The following is a 22,907-nucleotide window of genomic DNA, read 5'->3' on the forward strand; positions in this document are numbered from 1 at the left end:
CCCACTTCAAGAACGGAGCTTCTCACCTGGAAACTATTTGTGTGAAATTATGTCTATTTCTATACCACTACATTCTATATAAATGAGTTTAACTTTTTAAAAATAAAAGTTACGAAATAAACGTTTGAATATATGCTAGGTTTCTGAGATGGGTTCTTATATTTACTGTAAATATGACATTTAGTAATATTTTGAAAAAAAAATAATAATAAAAACATAAGGTGGAACAAAATAACGAGCAATAAAAACATTAATCTACGTAGAAGGTAGATCCACATCATTTTACATTTTTAAAAATATTCAGCCACATGATAGCCTTGAACTTTGATTTTTTTAACACTTTAATAATTGTGGACGTGTAGAATTGTGGGATTCTGCAGGAACGGGGAGCTTGCCAAACGCCATCTTTAAACCCCACTAGAGGCCAGCTACAGTTGCACGGGGATAAAAAACACTGTTCTTATAGCAGGATATTGACTCAGATTGTGGAGATAGTCTCGTTATTTCCTGGTCCAGTGAACTTTAAAGAGCTGCCCCACCGGATTGTAAGAAGACGGTCACGGGACAGCGCAGGAGCCTTAAAATGTTGTTAACGTAGCCAGAGAACAACAATAGACGGAAAGACAACAACAACGCTAGCAGTTTGCTAAGCACTGCGCTGTTTTCAAACGCTAACTAAGGGCTAGCTAATGTTAGCTAATTCATTAGCAAATTTTTTCGACTACGCTATAATTTATTCGAACGGAGGCTGTAGCTGGTTGTGGATATCCTGATACACCTACCGGTTGAGTCAGCTGTTACCTGGCTCATTTACGACCTCTTTCTGCCTAAGTTTCTATTGTAGCGCCAGCTAGCTAAAAGCTAAGTCCTGACTTCTCGCCCTCCCCAGCGGCCCAGCCGGAGATGTGTGGAAGATGTCGGTGTCGGGGCTGAAGGCCGAGCTGAAGTTTTTGGAGTCCATTTTTGATCCAAACCACGAACGATTCAGGATAATTGATTGGAAGCCCGACGAACTGAGCTGCCAGTTTAATGTGACTGGAGAAAAGTTGCTAATTATCCACTGTAACATTACGGTAAGTAGTCAAGAACTTGTGTGTTGGAGTTTAGCTTGAAATGCACTTCCCTTGTTGATAGTTGGCGACTAAACGTCATGTTGTTAACCTCCTAAACCAAGTGGACAACCGCATTTAGAATCACAAAATCTCAGAGTATATGGATGGCACCGGTGTTTTGCGTTATACACCTGCGTGGACGTGAGCTAAAGGGTCTGTAAATTATCAAATTAGGCGTTATCCTAGCATCCGGCTAACGATGCGTTCAACATTCGAGTGTCGTCTCTGATAAACATTAATATTGTTCTTTATATTTTATTTGCATGTCTAATACTGCTAATATTATGATTATAAAATGTATCTATGTGGGTGTCTTAAATATGTCGTGTCACTCGTTTTTTTCAGGAATCATATCCATCTACGCCACCAATATGGTTTGTGGACTCTGACGACCCGAGCTTGGCACAAGTTTTAGAGAGGCTGGAAGATGTGAGAAAAGGAAGCACCCTGGTAGGTTAAATTTACTTGCCTATTTCAACATGTTTTTCCGTAACGCTTAAGAGAAGTCATGATGCGGCTGCTGCTCGCCACGAAGAGGGGTGACCAAAGAGCTGCCATCCCAAATTTTGACAGCGTAGTGTTATCAAGCAGAATGTTGATGAATCTCGCTGAGTACATCGTAATGGTTGTCTTTTAAATCAATGTGACTTAAGTAAATGGGTTGAGTTACAAATGATCCATCTCTTCAATGTTTTCCTGGTATTCCTGAAGAATATGGCATATGTGACTACACTTTGCACTTTGACTTATCTGAACTGCTGCACTGAGCAAGTATTGACAATACTGCTTTTCAGTAGAAGAAAGACAAGATCAACTGTCTTTTGGGCGTCAATAATGCATAAAGCGGCAATGACAAAATGTTGATACAGATGCTGATATCTTTTATTCACCACTTTGAATATTTGAAGCTTTGGTGACTGTGCCGCAGACATTGGTGGGTGAAATTGAGCAGTCTACCACATGTGCCTTCATGCCATTGGATGTCTTCACATAAATGTTGGTAGATAATAATTTAAAGTTATATTCTGCTCATAACCTACTGTAAGGAAATGTTATGCAACTCTATTAAAGCAATATCCAGCATCTCATGTCTTACTGTCATAAGACATTAGGGGTCAGTTAGAAATCAGACCGACAATGTAAATGGGGTGTAACATAATTGTCAAATTTGACATTTTTGGAATATATCACCATTATTTATCAAAATACTGAACAAAAAGAAAAGTGAAGTGATTTACAATGTTAATTGCATTAGTTTTGTAGGAGAGTGAAATAACCAGGAGTCATTAATACACGTCATTCTCCTTTACAAATCTCAGTCACTGATATTGCGCTGAAATGCACAAGCCACTCATATTTTTAACACTGAACCGGTAGAGACACTTCCCTATTTAATCTTTACATACAATGTGCATACTTCAACTAAATAGATGTGACTGTGTAAGCAAAAACAAAGAACTGCAACTTCACCCACTGTGACTCACGCATCCACCTTTCAATAAGAGAAAATAATCTGTTATTTAAAGGTCTCAGTTTTGCAGTGGCAAACAAAACAAAAGCATTAAGATTGAAGGAAAAAATGACAAACGCAATCAGTTCCGTAAGTTCAAAGCATAAGATTGCTGTGGAGGAAAAGTAAAAATAGTTGGATTACAAATGGGAGGTATAAAAATACATCCGTTGCAGTAAAACGCTACTTGGAACATGATTCTCCTCACTTTCAGGAGAACAGTCCAATAAAAGCTGACTCTGAAAAACGTTTTGTTTTTGATCGGGTTACAATAGGTAGGCCTTCCCACAGCACACCACCAGTCAGTCTAATGCATCTACTTTAGGCATGGGTGAATTTATTAAGACTACAAAAAGAGAGAGAAATCTGTCATTTCTTCCTCTGTCTAATTTCTGTGTAGGGCTATGTGATTTGTTATCATTTACCTAAATGTTGTATAAATATGTTTTTCTATTGTCAGTTTTGAGCTACTGTAGATGTATGTCAGATAAAGAGGAAGTCTGTTTTTTTGAGAGTTGATAAGATCTGCTTTTTTTCTGTGTACACAGATGTCTTGGTGCTATTTTTTGAGTGCACCAATTTGCAAAGACATGGTAGCTGGCTAACCATTAAGAGTTAACACTTGGCATGCTGTCTAACTACACAGTTTGAGTGTCACTTTAATGGCCGTGGTAAATGTGAGATTTTCTGAACAACTTAATGGAATTGTGATTTTTAATTTAACATTTTAATTTAGACCTGTATAGTGAAAGTAATATCAATATGACACATCTGAGCTGGAACATTTGATCTTTTTGTACACTCCTTGCATTTACTTTCTTGTATTGTCTTCTTAAAATGGCATGTGCATAATGTTTAAATAAAATGGTATACATGTGTATTTAAGTCACACACCACTTGTGATCCTCAGACTCCCATCGATGCTTTTAAAAAGCAACTTAAGAAATTATTTTTTTATGAAATAATTTTCCACTAGTCCCATGGTTGCTGTGACAGATTATATGTATGATGTATTTCTTAAATGTTCCTTGAACTGTATTTTTCACTGTGAAGCACTTTGTGACTGCTGTCTTAGAAAGGTGCTGTATAAATAAACGTTACTTACTTATATTCATGAGAGAGCGCATGCAAGGACACAGCAACCTCTCAAGAGATTGGTAAAAGCAGTTATTATGAGTTTTTAGGTCATTCCGGAAGTCAGTTTTGCATAATCTACAGCACCGAGTTATTTCTTAACATCAGTGTGATGCAGGAACAAAATGCTGAGGTCCTGTGTGGCTGTTCTGTTTGCTCCTTTGCAGAATTGATTATTTCTGACTCTTTTTGGTTGGTACATACGTCCCAACTATACATAAGTTTATGCCAGTCGGCAGGATATTTTTCATCCACTTGGACAGCAGAAAGTTTAAAGTGATTTTCAATATTCTATACTTTAAAGACAGTCAGTTTGGATAGCATTAACTTTGTTTGAGTATAGATTTCTGATGACCTCACCTGGATGAGGGAAAGCATCAGGATTGTGCCCTTTCTAAATAAACTGAATCAAACATCAAAACGCTCATCACATGCTGCATCTCATTGTGCTACTCCAGCTGCTACTTGGCAGATGAGAGGGCCTGGAAGGGGATACTGAGGGAAACTAATAGGTTATTGGAGTGTTCCTGCACCCTGTTCAGGATGTTTCTGTGCCATTGCAGAAACAGCGAACACTGTCCAAAACTCTCCCCACCCTCTCAATAAACTTTTTCAGTTGCTGATAACAGGGAAAAGGTACTGCAGCATCAACAGTTGAAGCACCAGACAGCTGGACAAGCTGTTAACATGCTGTTAACATGTGTATGTTCTATCATAAATGAACTAAACCAAAGTCTCGTTGTGGTTTTCCTCCCTAGCTTTTGCAGCAGTTAAAAAAGCTGATTTGTGACCTTTGTCGGTTGTACAACCTTCCTCAACATCCTGATGTGGAGATGCTAGACCAGCCTCTGCCTGCAGGACCTGTGGGACAACAAGACCGAAAGGTAAAGAGGACCAGTTCATGCTGGAACAAAATGGCGATTATAGATGGCAAATCTTTCTTGCTTAGCTTCCTAAGTTCCTGTTTCAGAATAAAGGTTAGATTTTTATAAACTAATAAAATTAAATTACAGTTTAAACTGCATTGGTTAAAGTAATATTTAGAAACTGTCTTTTTGATGTCTATTAACCGCTGTGTCTCAGACTAACCACTTTAGACGCTATCAGTCATTGAATGTAAAGTATAAATATTTCAGCTACGTAGCTGTACTTTGCACTCATAATTGCACAAGAGTGTCCTTTTTAAGATGTTTCAGGTAATGCTAAGTAAGCAAATTTTAGCCATGGTTTCAGAATGGGCTGATTTGTCTAAGTTGCTAACCTCTTATCAGATTTATCAACATTGTGGTCAAGAGTCTGCTTGTTCTGGACAGAAATATCAAAGTATTGTAAAACTTTGAAGTTAAAGCAGTTTGACCTGGTTTATATAGCATCAATGCAACATACAAACCAAGACCCAACCAACCCAATCCAGAACAGTTTACTGGCAGATCTGTATGGTCAACAAATCACCTAAACACATTTAATAAAATGTCTTCTCAAAAAGCAACACATGCTCAGATCCCAACAACAGAAAAGAGAAATTCACTGAGATTTTTCAGTTTGGGAAGTGTTAAAAAGTCAGTCTCCAGTAAACCACAGTGAGAGACTTTATCCACAAATTAAGAAAACATGAAATAGTGGTGAACATTACCAGGAGTGTCTAGCCTTCCAAATCTTCTCAAAGAGAGCATTGATGACTCATCCAGGAGGTCATAAAACAGCCCAAAACTACATTTGAAGCATAGCAGGTCTCTGTCAAAGTCACTGTTTCAGTGGAATTAATGTGTTTTACTTCTGCTTTAGAGGAGTTCAGAAAAATAATGTCATTTTGGAAGCTAAACATAGTGAGAATTTCAAGTTTGTGAACTTAAGCTCAAATACACCTGGATTATGTAGTGGGATAATATTCTAAAACACATCAGCAAGCTCACTTTTGAGTGGCTAAAAATAAAATAAAATAAAATGAAGGCCTTAGAATGGCCTACTAAAAGTCTGGACTTGAATCTGATCTAGATGATTTGACCTTAAATGGACCGTTTAAGTTAAAATGGGACTGAATTGGTACAGTTGTGTAAAAAGTAGTGAGCCAAAAAGACTTCACAGTAAAGATTCCCAGTGGGCCAGAATTTGTTATTTTACGTTTTAAATGAAAGGGGGAAAAACATCCTGACTCAAACATTGAAGCATTGACAAAAAATTAAAAAAAAAAAAAAAACATCTATAAAAGCGTAAATACCCAGACCCCGCATTGTACTTCAAGTCTTAAATATGTCAACATCTTTTAAAGCTCACTTGAGCTTGAAACAAGATGGCAAAAGCACACAGATTACTTTAGAAAAGATATTTGGCCTAAATGCTCCCTTATGTTTTCTTTAAAAGATGTGTGTTTATGTAGTGAAGAGGTAATAAAATTATTTAAAGTTTTATTGGGGGGGGAGGAGAGAATAATATACTGTTGCCTTTTTGCTCTTGTCAATGCTGCTCTGTTTGTGTTCCCGAGGGGGTTCTCTGTAAAATACATTAGATGGACTAGTCTGTTGTCTCGCAGACTAATGCGGTTTCAGTGAAACAAACTCTTGTTTGTGTGTGTGTAGCATGGGACAGAGGAGGTCACATCTGAAGAGGAAGAGGAGGAAGAGATGGGGGAAGTAAGTTATTAACTTTGGCCTAAACATGGTGCCTGGTCTCTTTGCTGAGTTCATTGCTGAAAATGATTTATTTTGACCTATTAGAAGTTGTACTAATGCTGCTTGTTTTCCCTGTTCTTCCTACACACACACACAATTGTAATGATCTGTAATAAAATGTCTTAATTTGTTTATACTCAAACATTGTTGTAAAGAACAAAGTTTTATTTCATAAGGATGCATTCCTTCTGCCTTGATCATAAATCTTTGTTTTATATGTGTATGGTTTAAAATGCCTAAAATATTACAAATAATTTATCAGGACATTGAGGACCTGGATCACTATGAAATGAAAGAGGAGGAGCCTGTTGATGGAAAGAAATCCGAGGACGATGGCATTGAGAAAGAAAATCTGGCAATCCTCGAGAAGATCCGAAAGAACCAGAGACAAGACCACCTAAACGTCAGTTTTTAAAAAATTTGACTGTCGTTTGTAATATTTCAGATCAATTTCACAGAACATTTAAAAGTGGGTTGACATGAGTAGTTTTTAAGATCAGTCATTTTTACTGCCTTGTACACTTGATAGATTATAATATAAACTCCTTCTATGAAGCTTAAGGCACATTTTTGTTTTTCCTTTATCCCTGCTTCTTAAGGTAGCAGAAAACTTATAAAAGGTGTTGTATGTTCTTTAGAATGGGATCCGTTTTTGAATAAGCTTTTTAAGCCATTAAAGTAGGTCAAAATAAAACACAACCTCATAGCCATAAAATCAAAATGATCTTGTTATGCTTATTTGGCTTCAATGAATAAATGTTTTGTAATTTTCTGAAACATTCTCTTAAATAGTTTACTGCTGTCAGCTGATGTTGAGACACAAATTCCAGAAGTAAATTACAGTTTGTCTTCAATTTCGCAGGGAGCTGTATCTGGTTCAGTGCAAGCCTCTGACCGCCTCATGAAGGAACTTCGAGAAATCTATCGGTCTCAGAGTTATAAGACTGGTATGTACATTAAACCAAGCTTTTGTTTTGTTGAAAGGAAATGTTACAAATACACAGAAATCCCACAGACGATGACGTCTTCTCTTTTTGACAATTAAGCTGCTTTACCTCAAGTATTTTGCTGAGAGGGTTGTAATGATTTCATGGTCAAATGAGGAATATTGCAATAATTTTCTTTATTTTCTTTCATAACTCTGTTAACTCCATCTGAACTTCCTTAATTGGTAGAAAAATATTACCTTTGAAAAGTCAATTTTGAAATTATTTTTGATATGTTATTACAGACACAATCTTAGGCTTTGCCTTCGTTTTCTATTAGTAGCCATACATTGTCATTTCCACTTTTCCTTTTTAACTCTGTTTAACTCTGATTTAGACCAAAAAAAGTGATCTCAAGGCAACCAAAAGTTCCCAAAGAGAGATGGGAGTCATCGGATAGACATCATATCTGTACCTGTTCAGACCAACATTGCTATTCTGTATCAGTGTGTTCCTTCGACCACTCACCAGAATAGCCTACTTTAAATTGAAGAGCCATAAAGTTATTGTGCAAGTGTGACTTTCCTCCAGTTACTCATTTTACCCAAGAGGATGATGCAGCAGTATATAGCTGACATTATTTCAAGTACACAATCTGTCATATCCCTAAGTCCATTTTGTTCAGGTAGTTGCTGTACAAACACATTTTATTTGGCCCTAAAAATTCACCTAATGCGATGCTCCTGTTGGATGAAAGGGGAATTAACATACTGTAACATTTGAACACATTCCTTCACTTGGCTTGGACAAGAAAAGTTGTTTGAAAGAAAAGTTGAGGTTGCTGAAGCGAAGTGGTTTAACAAAGCGAGAGTGGTTGTTGGCATGACTCCATCTGCGGCGATCAGCACATACCTACCACACGAACAGACAAAGGGCAGACAAAATGTGCAAACCACAGTAAAAATATTTTTTTTAACTGATAAAATTTGTGCTCACAAACAAACAGCTGTGCTGCATCTGTGATCTGGCGGCTGACTCACTGGCCAAGACGTCTGACACATTCGCCACCTGGATCATATTTGTAGCAAAATTGCTCACTTCATCTCTTTTTTTTTTTTTTTTCTTTGTTGCCAATACACGGTCACATCCATTTGACATCTTGCATTAAAAATGTATTTCTATACATAAAATGGCTTGTGTCCTTTGTACAACAATAGGCATTGGACACTGCAGACCCAGGTGACATTTCTTATAGTATTTCACTTTGTTTTTTAAGACATGCTTTTCTATTGTCAAAAAATGCTTTTTGAAAAGATCTTTTTGTCATTTTAGTTGAAAAATAGAGATTAAAAAATGTTAAGCAATATTTTGCAATGGGGCATGATTAAGGACTTGATTATAATTTTGGATTGTCTGCTTATTAATTATTTCCATTTGCAGGGATTTATTCAGTTGAGCTTGTCAATGACAGCCTGTACGAATGGCACGTTAAACTGAGAACGTAAGTAGCTAGTGGTATTTTGTCTTTTTTTTTTGCCTGATTCAACATTGTCTAATTGTTGCATTTAATGTCTCATAGGGTGGATCCAGATAGCCCTTTACACAGTGATTTACAAGTCTTAAAGGAGAAGGAAGGAATGGACTACATTTTATTAAACTTCTCATATAAAGTCAGTCAGACGTATTTTAAAAAAGGGCAAAATTTAAAATGTCTTGGCAGTCTGTTGATGCAATCATTTTTCCCGGTCTCCTTTACAGGATAATTTCCCCTTTGACCCACCTTTTGTCCGAGTAGTTTCCCCTGTGCTTTCCGGAGGGTAAGTACTGTACTGCTGTTTGTTGAACTCTTTCTAATTTCTTCCACTGCTATTTTATAACATCAGTCTTTGGCCCTGCATTAGTTCATTACATAGTTCATTAGTTTATAAGTAATAAATCTGCCTCCCTCAGTTACGTTCTTGGAGGAGGCGCCCTTTGCATGGAACTTCTCACCAAGCAGGTATGCTTAAAAATATATAAAGTATATTTTATTTAAGCCATGGAATATGTGATGTGATCCGTTATTGTCTTGGATTGTTTTTTTGTTTTTTTTTTGCATGATGTTCAATGTACATCTGTCCACTTTTCTAATTGGATCTAATTGTCCTTGTCTCCTTATTGCAGGGTTGGAGCAGTGCCTATTCCATTGAGTCTGTCATCATGCAGATCAATGCCACTTTAGTCAAAGGAAAAGCCAGAGTGCAGTTTGGAGCCAACAAAGTGAGTGATGATGGTTTAATGTCAAAGTTAGGTTTCTATTGGCCTTACAGACAACACTTCTCTTTTCATTATCTGTCCCTTTTCATATTTTACTAAGCACAGTTCAAAACATCAGTTCAGCAAGCATGAAGAGGAAGTGAAGACCAATTATATAACCTAAATTACTTTGACAGTCATATCTATAAAATTGGAGTCAGTGAAATGTCTTGTCTGTTTATTTAAGATCAAAGTGAAAACATAATTCAAAACATTGTCAGCTGGGAGGAGAAAATAACAGATTTGTATCACATCTAGGGTGCAAATAATTTTTAACCACATAGATAAAAAAAAAATTTCAGTCAGTTTTTTTTCTAAGATTATGTCAACATTTCATTTAATAATCTGAACTAAAGCCTTAAATACAAGAGTCTCTCTACTATGTCACAAATTACATTTAGTTAAATTTGTGTTTGCCCATTTGTTTATCACATTGGCACTAAACCTTATCTGTAAATGTGCAAAAACTTCTTTTTAAACCTGCTTATCTGAGATCTCTGTCATTCTGTGCTTTATATGGTAACACTGGAAGTGAAGTGAGTTGATATTAGCTGGTTATCTGTTCAACAAGCCAGTCGAGTAAGATAAAAGTATGTTGGAGGGAGTAATATATTTTTTTATTATTCATTTAGATCTCAAATTTAATTTATGATGGTCTTAAAAAGTTATATAACCTGACAAAAACACTCTTAAGTCATTATTTTAGGAACTTATTTCCTCCAAATATAAATATTGGTCCAAAAATGTTCAATTTGCAGATCTTTGCAGGGTTTTTTTTTTTTTTTTTGAGAACTCATAAGACTAATCTTTTGTTTTGCCCTGTCATTATGACAGTCTTGCTGTTTACATCTGACTTTATCTTTATTTTCATCTCTTTCTACAGAACCAGTACAATCTTGCCAGAGCACAGCAGTCCTACAAATCCCTGGTTCAGATTCATGAAAAGAATGGTGAGTTTGTCAGTTCCCAGTTTTTGTGTGTTTTAAAAAAAACTGTGCTAAAATCAAATCTTAGATATTACTTTGATACTTTCCTATAGACATTAATAGGTTTGTAATACAGCTCCTTGTATACGTTTTAAAACAAACTGTAAATATGTGCATGTGAATGATGCACAATTTTAAAGGCAGATGTAAATTACATGTTATCGTTTAGGTGTTAAATTTCTGGCTGCATTCATACAAACTACCTGGAATATTTGGGTGCTGTAAAGTGTTTGGAACATATTGTGCAGTGTAGATCAGTGGTAACTTGATAGAAATGCTACATCAGGTATTTTTCATTTCATTGTGTTGTTTTCTGGAGCCCCAAACAACAAACAGCTGTTATAGCAGCTGCTCTAATAGTTAAAGGAATTTATTGCATAGTTCAGAAATTACTTTGTTACAAAGTTTAAACATTCATTTAGGCAAGGATGTGGCAAGGAATTATAATTTTTTGTTGGTTTGTTTGATTTTTATTGGACTGCTGGTTGACGGTTTAAAATTACCGGCTTCACTTTTCTTAACTTTAAAACAAGGTTCATATATGTCTGATTTTTCATTGTAGTTCACAATCACACTCTTGAATATCACATAAAATCAAAAAAAAAAAAAAAACAAACGTTGAATTTTTTTTTTTTAAAAAAATGTGAACATGTTTCAAAATGTACAGAGCACTTTCTCCTTCTGTCTTTTGCTAATGATTTTGATCTTTACCCAGATATTTTTCATTTTTGTTTAAATTTTGCATTTTTTTGTTTTGATTGAGAAAGGTGAGAATTAATTAAATATTAAATCCAGGAGAACCAGGATAAAAACAAAATGCAGATGACTGTTTGTTACATCAAACCCTGTAGAGACCATGTTCTTTTCTTAATGGTAAAAAAGTGGGTCAGCACACTTCCTGGGCTGTTTGAATTCTGTCTTTAACCATTTCACTTTTTTAAACTTGTTTTATCAAAAGACCAAAAATAATGCACTTGCACAACATAGTTTTTATTTAACTTTTTCGCCTTTGTTCATTTTGTATTTTTTTTTTTCTTTTACTTGTAGGCTGGTACACACCCCCAAAGGAGGATGGCTAATAGAGACTGTTGCCTTTCCTGCACCGGGACCACATGTCTTAGATTATTTTTTTTTCTTTGCGACCAATATTGGTTTTACCCTTCAAGTAATGATGTTCTCTCTCAATGACAGTTTAAAATCCAAACCAAATTCCTCATTTACTTTCTAGCCCAAAACAGGCACATAGATACAGGTCTGTTCACCTCCACCCACAACCGGACGCCGCTGCTACTGGCATTGACGTCCTCTCTTCATTCGCTCATCTCTAACTGTTTGTCTACTTGTTTATTTTTTTTTTTTATTTCATTGCCCACGATTCGGTGGACTAAATATCATGTGAACTTTCCCTCAGTTTTGGCATTGAGCACGTCGAGGTTTGTCTCTGGCTTTGAGCTCAAAAGGTGTGGCATGGCTTTATCCTCCACTGGTGGCAGTCTGATGCTCCACTTGCCATTCTCTATCTCTCTGGCCTTAAACTGGATGTTAGACTGGCATGCACCATTTCCTAATATGATGCAGTGATGGCTGGGAAGGACATCAGGAATGCTGGTGATAGGAAACTCCCCTTGCCTTTGACTTCCAAGGATGACCTCCCTGTTATTGTCTTCTTCTTTTTAATCCCAAGAACCCTCTTCCCCTTTTTGGAGGAAAAAAAAAAAAAATGAAGCTTCTTCTAAGTCTAGTCTGCATTCTAAAGCTTAAAGCCCCAAGCAAGGGCAGGACAATACATGGACTTGTGCGGGTTTTGTTGGAGAAACCATTTATGAGGATCATCATGCTGCTGGCTTTCAAATGTGGAGAAAACCACCAACATTATCGCAACCAGCAGCTGGACAACATTGGGGTGCAACTAGACGTGATTATGAGGCAAAGCAGGAGCTCGTTTGGATCAAATCACACTGTAATGTAATTGATTTTAACTCCACTGTAAACATGTAAATTTGTATTTCTGCTAAAGGATTTAATTGTTTATATTGTAATCTTGTGTAGGTCTTTGCCTGAGCAGAGACTGTATTACTGAATACTCTTGACTATAACTTGCAGGGCCATTGCAACCTCTTAAGACCAATTTAAAATAAAGTAACATTATAGATACTTCTGAAGTATCTGAAGGAAGCAAAAGTGCACCAGGTTCTTATACAAGCCTAATGACTACTGCAATCCAGATCTTATTTTTTGGTAACCCTACCTTTCAGTGGAGTTCTAAATACTACAATGGCTGTTACAATATTGTTGGACAGCTGTCGGTAGCATACCAGAGGTTTAGCCATTCATATCACTCCACAACAGGCTGAACCTTTCTACGGCTATGCAGCGGGGACACATTCTGGAGTTTTAACTGAAGCCAATTCTTAAAGCTGGTTCACTTCTTAACTACTTCACCTATTTAACGTCTGAGGTAAAAAGTGACCTTTGCCCTCTGACTTTTCTCTGACCTCAGTGCTGTTTTAAAATGCAGCCGGAGTTCCAGATTCACAGCAATACTCTTCTCCATTATAACATTTTTGCTTCACGCCCGGAAAGATCACCCTGGGGTCTGTTCTGTTTCCAGAATATCTGTTCAGGTTTTAATAAATATTTGTTGAGCTTTGCCACAGGAAAAACTTGAGCTCGTCCCATTACCACTTCCCTGGTTTACTATTCATGACCACTCTCGGCACGGCTGCACACCCTCAGCGTGTTGAGGCTTTGATGTAACATTAACTGGAGCATTCCAGTTAATGCAGTGACATGTTTTTTTTTTTGTTTTTTTTTTTTGTAGGTGTTCTGTTGTGTCGTTACTTGCATTTTTTTAAGTATATCATCCTGATAACCAGCGTAGAAGGCTTAGTTTTGCCATTTCTCGGAGTGAACTCTCATTTATGAATGGGTTTTTGGTTTTCCAGAGTGACGACTAACTCTAGATTGGTTTAAAGTTTGTTCATGTCCAACTCATCTTAAATTAGTTTTCCTGCAAGATACCTTTTTATATGAAACAAACTACCAGATCATAGGCATGATTGTTAGCTGTTGTAATGTGTTTGTATTGTATTATTCATCCCATTCTGCTTACATTGTTTAGCCCTCCCTTGCATTTTCTGGACAAGCAAACTCAGGAATACATACTGCACACTCAACTTTGCAAACGATTGGTTCAGGCCATCATGGATGGCAAGATTGAATGTCTCGGCCCGTTTTTGCCCCCCCCCTCCCCTGTTATTAAAACTACACCCGTGCTGACATCATGGTGTGTTTTGCCGATGCATTCCACGCATTGATTGAGGCTAGTTATTTCTAATGACATGATCAGATGTGTGAGGCAGAGATTGCTCCAACCATGGGCTTGTTGAAGGGTTCAGAGCACATGTACCCTTTCTCTTTGATATTGCTGTTTTTTGCATGTCAGTATAGTAGTGGGTATAATTTCTTCCCCTGCCTCCCCTCGTCTTGGGAAACAGAGTGATTGCTTGGGGTGGTTAATAAGGAGACTGGGAATCTAATTTGTTGTGCACAGCCCCGATGCGGACACACCTTGGGCTGGTTCTTTCTGGTCTACCTTTAAAGATGCCAGGTTGATTCCCATGAATAACAGCAGCTAAGGTTCATGTGCCAGACCTCATACATGAAGCTGATTTCTTTTGGAACATTGATGTACTCGAGTGTGGTGCCCTGAACAACAGCTTCTCTCACACCAACCCATTTCTGACTAACAAGAACTTCTCAGATTAGACGAGTGACGCGTTGGTCTGAGACCTGAACAAGCCTGATATTGGGCTCTTTACCTTGCATCATTAACTGCGGTGGCCGGGTTATAAAGTTATGCACTGTAAGCATGCTTTGGTTTGGTTTCTCTTTTTTTTTTTTTTTTTTTTTTTTTTTTTTCCTGTTGCAAGGGTGATTTTGACAATGTAAAATAATTTATAAACTTGCATCAAGTTTATGAATAAAGACTTTTATGAAATAAACCTGTTTTCACTTTTTTGGGGGAAATTTTCATTGAAAAATAAACCAAAACAGATCTCAAAAGACGTGGAAATGTAAATGGTTTGATTTATGCCAATAGTGGAAACAAAAGCTTTGACTTGCATTTCATCATATGAGCCAGAAAATGTATCCAACAACCAAGAGCGTTTTGCATCTTTGACTGTGTAGCTGAATATTTATCATTAAAAATCAAGCATTTGTAATGGGTATAAAATGTAAATATGCTGTTACGCGTTATAAAGACAGCTAATTTTTATACATCGTCTCGTACACAATTATATTCTTTTGTATTTGTCCAGCGATCCCAGCCAATGAAAACCTAAACTTGTAGAGACTTCTTTTCCAAATGAAATGCAGAGTTTACTTTATCAGTTTTGGCCCAGTGAGAGAGTCTGATTTTTTTAATTTTTTTATTTATTTTCTTCAAGCCGTCTTTGACATCTGTTGATCAGGAGGGACAATAAAACAAGGAATGTGGTTATCCTGCTGCATGTGTGTCGTTTTCTACCACATGTTTTCTTTCCACTTAGTTTTCCATTAACAGCTCTGATACAACTCTGAAAGTCCTGATTATTTTTGACCTCGACAGTTCTCCGTCAAAGATGATCTTTTCTTGGTTTCATGTAGTATTTTAACAATCTGAATTTGGTTTCAAGACATAATCCAAATGAACCAAAATAGAAGCATGACATTTTTAATTGCTGTATTTTTGACAAAAATTCACTTTTTTTCCTTTTTTTTTATCGAATTACGGAAAAAAGAAAAACTTTTTTTTTTTTTTTTATTTTTTTATTAGATGCACCAGTAAATGTTGGGAAGTGTTTGCTACATTTCCCAGCATAGAGCTCTGTTTGCTGAATGATTCGGGTATCCAGTCATGCCCAGAGCAGAACACCACAGCTCCTGTGGCGGTCACACTACCACATTAGTCATCTGGTATAATGTTTCCTTCTCCAGAGTCACTTTTTGTTAAAGGGTCTATTTTTCATCTTGAGAGAATCTGTGAGTAAAAAATTATGATCCATACATATTTTAGTTAATCGAAATTAGTGTACCGTTCAACTTATTTTATTTCCTTACCAAAAACATCTCATTTAAGGATCATTGTATGTGTATGTGCTCAGAAATGGTTGTACTACATAAAGTTTTTAATTATAATTCCAATAAGAAGACGGTAATTCTGCATGTTTTAATTCTGTAATTTAATAGAACATGTACAACAATTGTTTAATTGCCTTAGCTTTCAAAATATCTATCTTATTTTGCAGCTTCAGACATCTTATTTTGTTGCAGGAGGGGCAACAAAGTGTCTCCTGGAATCAAAAATGTTGACACCTTGTGTCAACATTTAACGTTCAGTGCTTCTTAATTCCAGTCCTCAGGGACCACTGAGGACCACTGAACATCATGTTTTAGGTGTTTCCCTTCTGCCTGAATAAGTCAGGCTTATGCAGCACTTGATTGCATGCAGTCACTTGAATCAGGTGCTCTGGACCTGGGATATATCTAAAATATGCAAGGCAGTGCTCCCTGAGGACTGGAATTGAAAAACACTGATCTTGATGATGAACATGTTTGTTTTTAACCTTTTGCTGCTTGTGTGTGCCATTTGGAGCCACTAGGTGGCGATGGTGCACTCCTGTAACTTCAGGGTATTTTTTATTAATTTTTTTAGTTACTCAACATTTAAAAAGTCCAGCAGGTTTGAATCATCTGTCAGCTGCCGTTGATGCTTGATTACAAGAAGGACTGCTGTTCTCGCCCCCTCTAACTCATTTCCCTCAAGGTTGAAAGAATGACTAATGAGGTCGAGTCTTTAAATAAGAGATGAAGTAGGTCTGTTATTGATGGGATACAGTCTGATACGGACCTGAGTAACTCATACTCATCATTTCAGATGTCATTGGTTGTCAGACTTTCATGGATGTCAAACTTTGTGAATCAATTTAATGAGTAGCACGTGGCTTGAGTGTGTGTGTTCAGTCGTGTTGCTGGAACTTGCAAGGTTTTTTGAGATTTAGAAAAACTTAAATGCAAATCATACTAAAGAAGAAGACTTCAAACTGTCTGACTCACTGATGAAAACCTAAATGTGTCTTTCTTCTGCTCGAAGCAGGTGCCCTGCAGAAGGTGACGTGTTCAGAATACATCTCACCATCAGAGACTCTCACTCCTCTGCTTTCTGAGTGAGTCCACACCATAATATTCAGACAGAGACTGCCTGTTTTAGAAGAGCTGTAATTATTTTTTTTTTTTTTTGCTTCGCTAATGACCTTGTTGCCAACCTTTCCAGTGACTCTAAAGAATGTGTAAAATTGCTCAATATTCTGTGCTGCACACTGTATAGATTTATTTATCTTGATTTTAGCGCTCTAATAGTTTTAGCTATGTTGCAAATTACTTTTATTTCTCAAAGGAAGAAGGCGTATACTATGAGTCAAGGTTTCCTAAGTTCGGTACTAAAGATCATTTTGTAATACAGAAAGTGTTCTGCTGCATTTTTCCAATGTAACGTCACACAGACATAATATGTATTGATTATAAATGAGATGTTGGATTTCCGAAGCACCAACACGTCCTTGTAAAACTTTTGATGTGTCATAGCAGCATCAGGGTTTCTAGCCGTTTATAGCTTTTGGGTGCAGCTGCTACAGTAGTAAGATGGAGCGCAGTAATAAAAAACACATTAAAGATGCCTGATGAGGCCTACACATGATCATGAATTTGTTGTCATGGTAAAGAAGCGAGCAAAGGCATCAACTGGGGAGCAGAAATATCAGGTGAAAAAGGTAGGATGTTGTTGCATTTTATTAGAGATGATGGCTGTGGTGAACGAAGACTCCATAAAATGAACAAAAAAAGTGCTACTCTTAATTTAAATCTCTAGCATTTGAATGCTTCTCTTTATATGAGGTCTGCAAATGGCAACACCATTTGTGTTGAATACATGATGTTTGAGGTGCATTTCAATATATTACAATTTCATCAACAAAAATATTATTCCAGTAATTAAATCGAAGGATTATGATATTATGATTGACAGAATCGTGTGTAGGACATGTCGGTTATCCAGCAGCCAGTCAGTGATAAAGGTGCTGACTTTTCACATAGTCCTGTATCTAATCACACTGATGGAAAGCTGATGGGAAGGAAACAGTGAGGTAGAAATGTAAAAGTGTATAAAAAAAAAATACTGATTACACTAACTGTCCAAGAGGCACCTGGATAAGAACTAAGTTTAAAATTGTAAATAGTAATATTATATAACTCTTCTACTGCTTCAAGCTTTAGGTTATAATTTGCCGCTTGATAAAAGGTTATCAACATAAGAACAAGACTTTGAAACGGAGCAGAAGCCGAACCCGTCAGAGATCAGAATCTTTTCATGATTCTGATCCCACACACTGACAGCGACACTGACAGAACAAACTACGACATCTCTTTTCCTCCAAACCTTCAAAATACTTTTCTTGTTGAAAGTTTATTAAAAATATTCCTCCAGATGTTTGTTGTTATGACACCTCATCTGAATGACTATAAATCACATTATACCATCCAGACAAGCATTTAAGATTCACACGGTGCTTAAAGCAGCATGCAACATTACCATTATCATGGAGGTTAGATTTTTATTTTGCTGATAAATATTTCTAGATAATTAGATAATTCTTGTTGTTGATACACAAGCAACACTTTTTGGTGCTCTGTGTGAGCCTTGTTAAAGAAAACAGAGCACAGGAACCGAACTGCTGTAATGATCCCTGTTTGTGAAAGAGGAAACATCCCCACTGTGACAAAGAACACATATATCTTATAGTGATGCTTTGGGTCATGGAAACGTTGAAACACTTCAGATTGCTGCTGTAAGCTTCACAGGATATCCCACTGAGGAAGGAGCCTTCAGATAGATGGTAAATGGTTCAATAAGGTATTTTCACTGTATTTGTTTAGGGAATTGTCCAACCTTCAGAGGAAACCAGTTTTAAAAATGTAACGTCTGTACAGATTGGCTTTTTGCTCACAGGGACCTGGAGTCTTTTATAATGCAGTCCTTTGTATGAGTTTGGGGTTTGGGGACAGAGACAATATTTTGAATGGGTGGATTTTGCTTGATCAGGCTAATTCACCAAAGTAAACATAACTACATTGTATATTCAGTGACCAGTGATTATGGATTGTTTTGCCAAAGAGGTAACTCTGGCAAAAATGCTTGGAAAAAAGGTATTCTGTGATCAAATAACTGTATTACCTAAACCAACAGCATGGGACTTATTTTGGAAAAAAACAATAAAATAAAAAAATGACCAGCTTACCTTAACTTTGATACCCATAATTGCAACTAATTGCCTTTAGAAGTCACCTAAGTAGTAAATAGCTCTCTTTCAGATCATCCATTTGTTTAGTGATCTGCACATGTTAGCACCGTTATGATCAACTGTAAGGTCTCGACATGAAGGGGAAGGAGAAATGAAACCATTCCACCGATATGACGCCCATTAGCAGCTTTAGAAGTTAGTCACAAACCTACAGCCACTTTAAACTGTGAAGGTTAATACTGGATTGTAGAACGAGTGCGATGTAGTGATGTCATTCAAAGAGAAGACAGCCAAAGCACTAAATGCATTTAGACAGCTGACATGAGGATTGCCCAGCCTTTCTGCATTGATCAGGTGAAGGCTGAGTCGTAAACCAGATCCGTGGAGGTCTGCAGTCTCACATCATGCTGTGTAAGGGCAAACCACTCATGATGTGCAAGTACAAAGTGATCTCTTATGTGTGAGTTGTGGAAGAATAGTTCTTGAGTAGCTATGATCTGGAATATACTTGTGTGTAACATAGTGTCAGTATGACCCCAGCTGTTCTGTTAAGGCCTCAGAGGTTTATCAGTGAAGATTAGGGGAAAAGCAGCTTCATACAAATTAAGGAATACACCAGGGATATTAAACATGCCCAATATTATCTCATTTCTGGAAGTACTCATCAAATGCAAAGACAGCTATTCATTAATATTTTAACAGTTTGTCAATGGGTGGTTTTATCAGAACATTCTGCCACAATCAACCCTTTGAGGTCATTTGTGAACTTGATAAGATCCAAAACGATGATGAGTTTGACACCCAGAGCTCAGTTAAAAGCTTATCTATATGTTAGGATGGTCTAGTCAAAATCTGGACCAAAATCCAATTGAGAATCTGAGGCAAGATTTGACAGTTGATGTTTGCATATACTCAATTGTTAATCTGGTTTAGGTTGAGCTGTTTTAGAAAAAAAATAATGAGGCAAATTTCAGTATAGAGATGTTAAAAATCTTTTAGACCCAACAACTTGGAGCTGTGACTGCAGCTGCAAGCAATGCTTGTTGCTGTAACTTGGAAAATGGGAAAGGTGCAAGTGATTTTAATACTTTTGCAATATAGTGCGTTTGGCTGTGGTGAATACTAATGGGAACAGCCTTAATTTAGTGGAACAAGGAGAAGCGAGAGGCTTTCAGCAGCAGAGACAGAAAATTAATGCTGAAGTAACTCAAACCTCTGAAACTCACAGCAGCTGAAGCCAAAAACTTCATTATGGATTTTTACCTTGTTCCATAATTGCTAAGAAGTCAGAGAACAAGTGATGTGAAATAAATACCCAGTCCCACATGATTTACTGTCGCAGGCGTTTTGAAGTCTTAAGCATTTGTGCTACGTTTTCTTCACACTGTTTTGTTTATTCCTGATGATTTCATTTAAAGTGTGTGGACACTGTCTGTTTCTCTGTTTTCTTTTAACGTGGCCAAAAATTGTATTTGTGTTGAGTTATTATCCTTGGTGGAGTCACAAAATCACCAACCTGTTTGGCTGTTTTATTACAAGTATAATTCAACAAGGTGAAAGCTTTGAGATTTCCACCAGACTCCAAAAGGAACAGATTGATTCATTCATTTTAAAATGCATTTAGAGATGCAGAGCTCTTAACACAATGCCAACGTTTTTGCTCAATTATCACCCACTCTGAGGGAAGCATTAGCCTTGGCATTTTGGGGAAAGAAGAGAAAACCATGCAATTTCATCAATATTTCACTTTGCTAAAAAGCAAGTCAACCTCCTTTAATTTTGGTAACTCAGCCACTAAATCAGACCATTTCTCGTAGAACTGCTGAGATGCTGACCTTCACAGGCTTCCTTTCATGCATCCATTTAGATATTCACTTCAAATTTATTCACAGTTTGCCTCTCTGGCTGCCGCAACATCACAATCAAGCCGGGGAATGCATAAAAGGGCCCGCTCCAAAATCCAATTCTCTATCGTCTTGATGTATATGTAAATATTAATGATCCATGGATCTAAATTTTGGCCCACATTCTGCTGCAGAGGCTCTTTTCATCTAAATCAGATAACTTTTTTTTTTTATAAAGACACTCTCAGCTCTCGGTCTCTCATCATCAACACTCACAGGTAACTTTGTACATAAATAAGACCTTTTTTTTTTTTTTTTTTTCTTGTCCTGGAGGGACGTGATGTATTTGCAGACGGTAAAAATAAAAAGCAACATGAAAACGATGTGGGTACTTGTGAAAGCCTTTACGCTCTTGCAATTGTAGAGTAATACCTTTCCTGTTGATTGTTTGGGGAGGTCTTTTCACCTTGAGTACAGCCTGCTTGTCCTCCCTGTGGTGAAAGATAACCATGTGACGCTATGCTCCCCTGCGCAGCCTTATACTTCAGACCAGGCTAAATGGATTTCCATTAGAGGGGCTATGACTCATTCCAGATGCTTACTCAATATCGTGTGGGCACTGTAGCAGAAAGTTTCCTCCGGACAGAGCAAATGAACAACAAAGCCAAACAAGCATATATGAAACGGAGACCACAAAGGTCCGGGCTTTGTACTTTGAGCTTCTATTAACACAGAGAAAATGTTGTCACTGTGATGCTAAGAAAATAATCATACACACGACAAATGCTTAAGCACAACTGTGAAGTTGGATCTTACAGCCTGAGTGTGCATTTGAGAATGAAATGTATCTCCAACGCATTGATATGATTACATGGAACCAAGATTTAACTCCCATTCAGGTGCGGCAGAGGATTCAAGTCTCCTGTGCACACTGAGCGCATTCATTGTGCGCTATATCTGGGCTTAGGTTGGACCTGCAAGGTGCGATCAATAGGAAAAGTAATATTCCTGCTGAAATGGACCATCTACCTTACAGTGATTCTCTCAGCCAGTCCACTGACTGCAAAGAAAGACAGAACTGAATTATTGGCTCAGCATGGATTCAAAGCTTCCTCCTGCTTTGCAGATCTCTGGGCAAATATTAGAAATGTATGTTTTGGCAAAGATGAAAAAGTTGTGTTTGTGTGGTGTGTATCGGAGCTGGTAGAGAACAGTACATTCATGTATTTCTCTCAGTTCTTCAGTTATTTGCACAACTCGAACTTGTTCACATGTTATCATTTTACAGCTGCAAACCTCAATGTATTCTTTTTGAAAAGACAAATCTGAGAGAATAATTTCCATTAAACTTCACTGCAACTGTGGTCTCTAGTCTGGACCTCATTTGTTATGTGTCTTTTAAGCTACTTAAATTTATACACTGTAATAAAACCCCTATTTAAAATATGTCTTGTTTAGCTCATATAAAGTAATCTGGTGGCAGTCTTCAGAGAAAAGTTTAAAGATATATATATATTTCTTTCATATTACAACCACAGACTTTTTTCTATTTTACTAGAATTGTGTGATAGAACAGCACAAACTAACAACTGTGGAGTCAGTGCAAGAAAAAACCTGCTAAGGGACAAAAATATTTTTATATAGCACTAATTTTAAATTTAAGCCGGACTAATTCAAATCCTTTAGTTTCTTCCAAATAAATAATTCATATTATTCTGACTCAATTTTATGGAAATTAATCTCAAAGTTTTAACAAACTCCATCCAGAAAAACCTCAGGCTAGATCCCAGGACCTTCTGCTACCAACTGCACCACTTGGATTTTATTCAGAAACAGCTTTGCTCGTATGACTGTGCTTTAAACATACTCACCATTTCTTCAGCAACCTGCTTGATGATAGAATCAGGAAGTATTCTTAATTACAAATAGCCATAAGCATGAGTTATGGCTATTTTAGATCTGAGTAGATCAGAAATGTAAATGTCCATTTGAGGGTGATATAATGAATCCTCCTACTCCTCTTAAAAATAGAAAATTCACCCTCCTACTTGTCAATACTGTCATCAGTCGATGCTCAGGAGATATTGCAGGT

The 22,907-nt window shown here is 37.0% G+C and overlaps 1 protein-coding gene across 1 annotated transcript; it reads left to right on the plus strand.

The window, feature by feature from the left end:
* The first annotated feature begins 377 nt into the window (after positions 1-377).
* LOC106952611 (ubiquitin-conjugating enzyme E2 Q2-like) lies at positions 378-12,809 on the plus strand. Its single transcript, XM_015040830.1, has 13 exons — positions 378-1,073; positions 1,458-1,562; positions 4,515-4,640; positions 6,333-6,386; positions 6,688-6,828; positions 7,288-7,372; positions 8,792-8,852; positions 8,931-9,021; positions 9,110-9,168; positions 9,302-9,350; positions 9,515-9,610; positions 10,530-10,596; positions 11,680-12,809. The coding sequence occupies exons 1-13, from the start codon at positions 915-917 to the stop codon at positions 11,709-11,711; spliced, it is 1,125 nt and encodes a 374-aa protein (XP_014896316.1). The 5' UTR covers positions 378-914; the 3' UTR covers positions 11,712-12,809.
* Positions 12,810-22,907: the final 10,098 nt, after the last annotated feature.

The sequence above is a fragment of the Poecilia latipinna genome, unplaced genomic scaffold (assembly GCF_001443285.1).
Source record: "Poecilia latipinna isolate Pla-1442-1.1 unplaced genomic scaffold, P_latipinna-1.0 Scaffold530, whole genome shotgun sequence".
NCBI classification, from domain to species: Eukaryota; Metazoa; Chordata; class Actinopteri; order Cyprinodontiformes; family Poeciliidae; genus Poecilia; species Poecilia latipinna.

What these genes read in the sequence shown, in the direction of transcription:
- LOC106952611 (XM_015040830.1), top strand. Translation starts at nt 915, where the DNA reads ATGTCGGTGTCGGGGCTGAAGGCCGAGCTGAAGTTTTTGGAGTCCATT. An exon ending in AGGAGGAAGAGATGGGGGAA is followed by an intron (nt 6,387 to 6,687) that starts GTAAGTTATTAA and finishes ATAATTTATCAG; the next exon opens with GACATTGAGGACCTGGATCA. An exon ending in TGCAGTTTGGAGCCAACAAA is followed by an intron (nt 9,611 to 10,529) that starts GTGAGTGATGAT and finishes CTCTTTCTACAG; the next exon opens with AACCAGTACAATCTTGCCAG.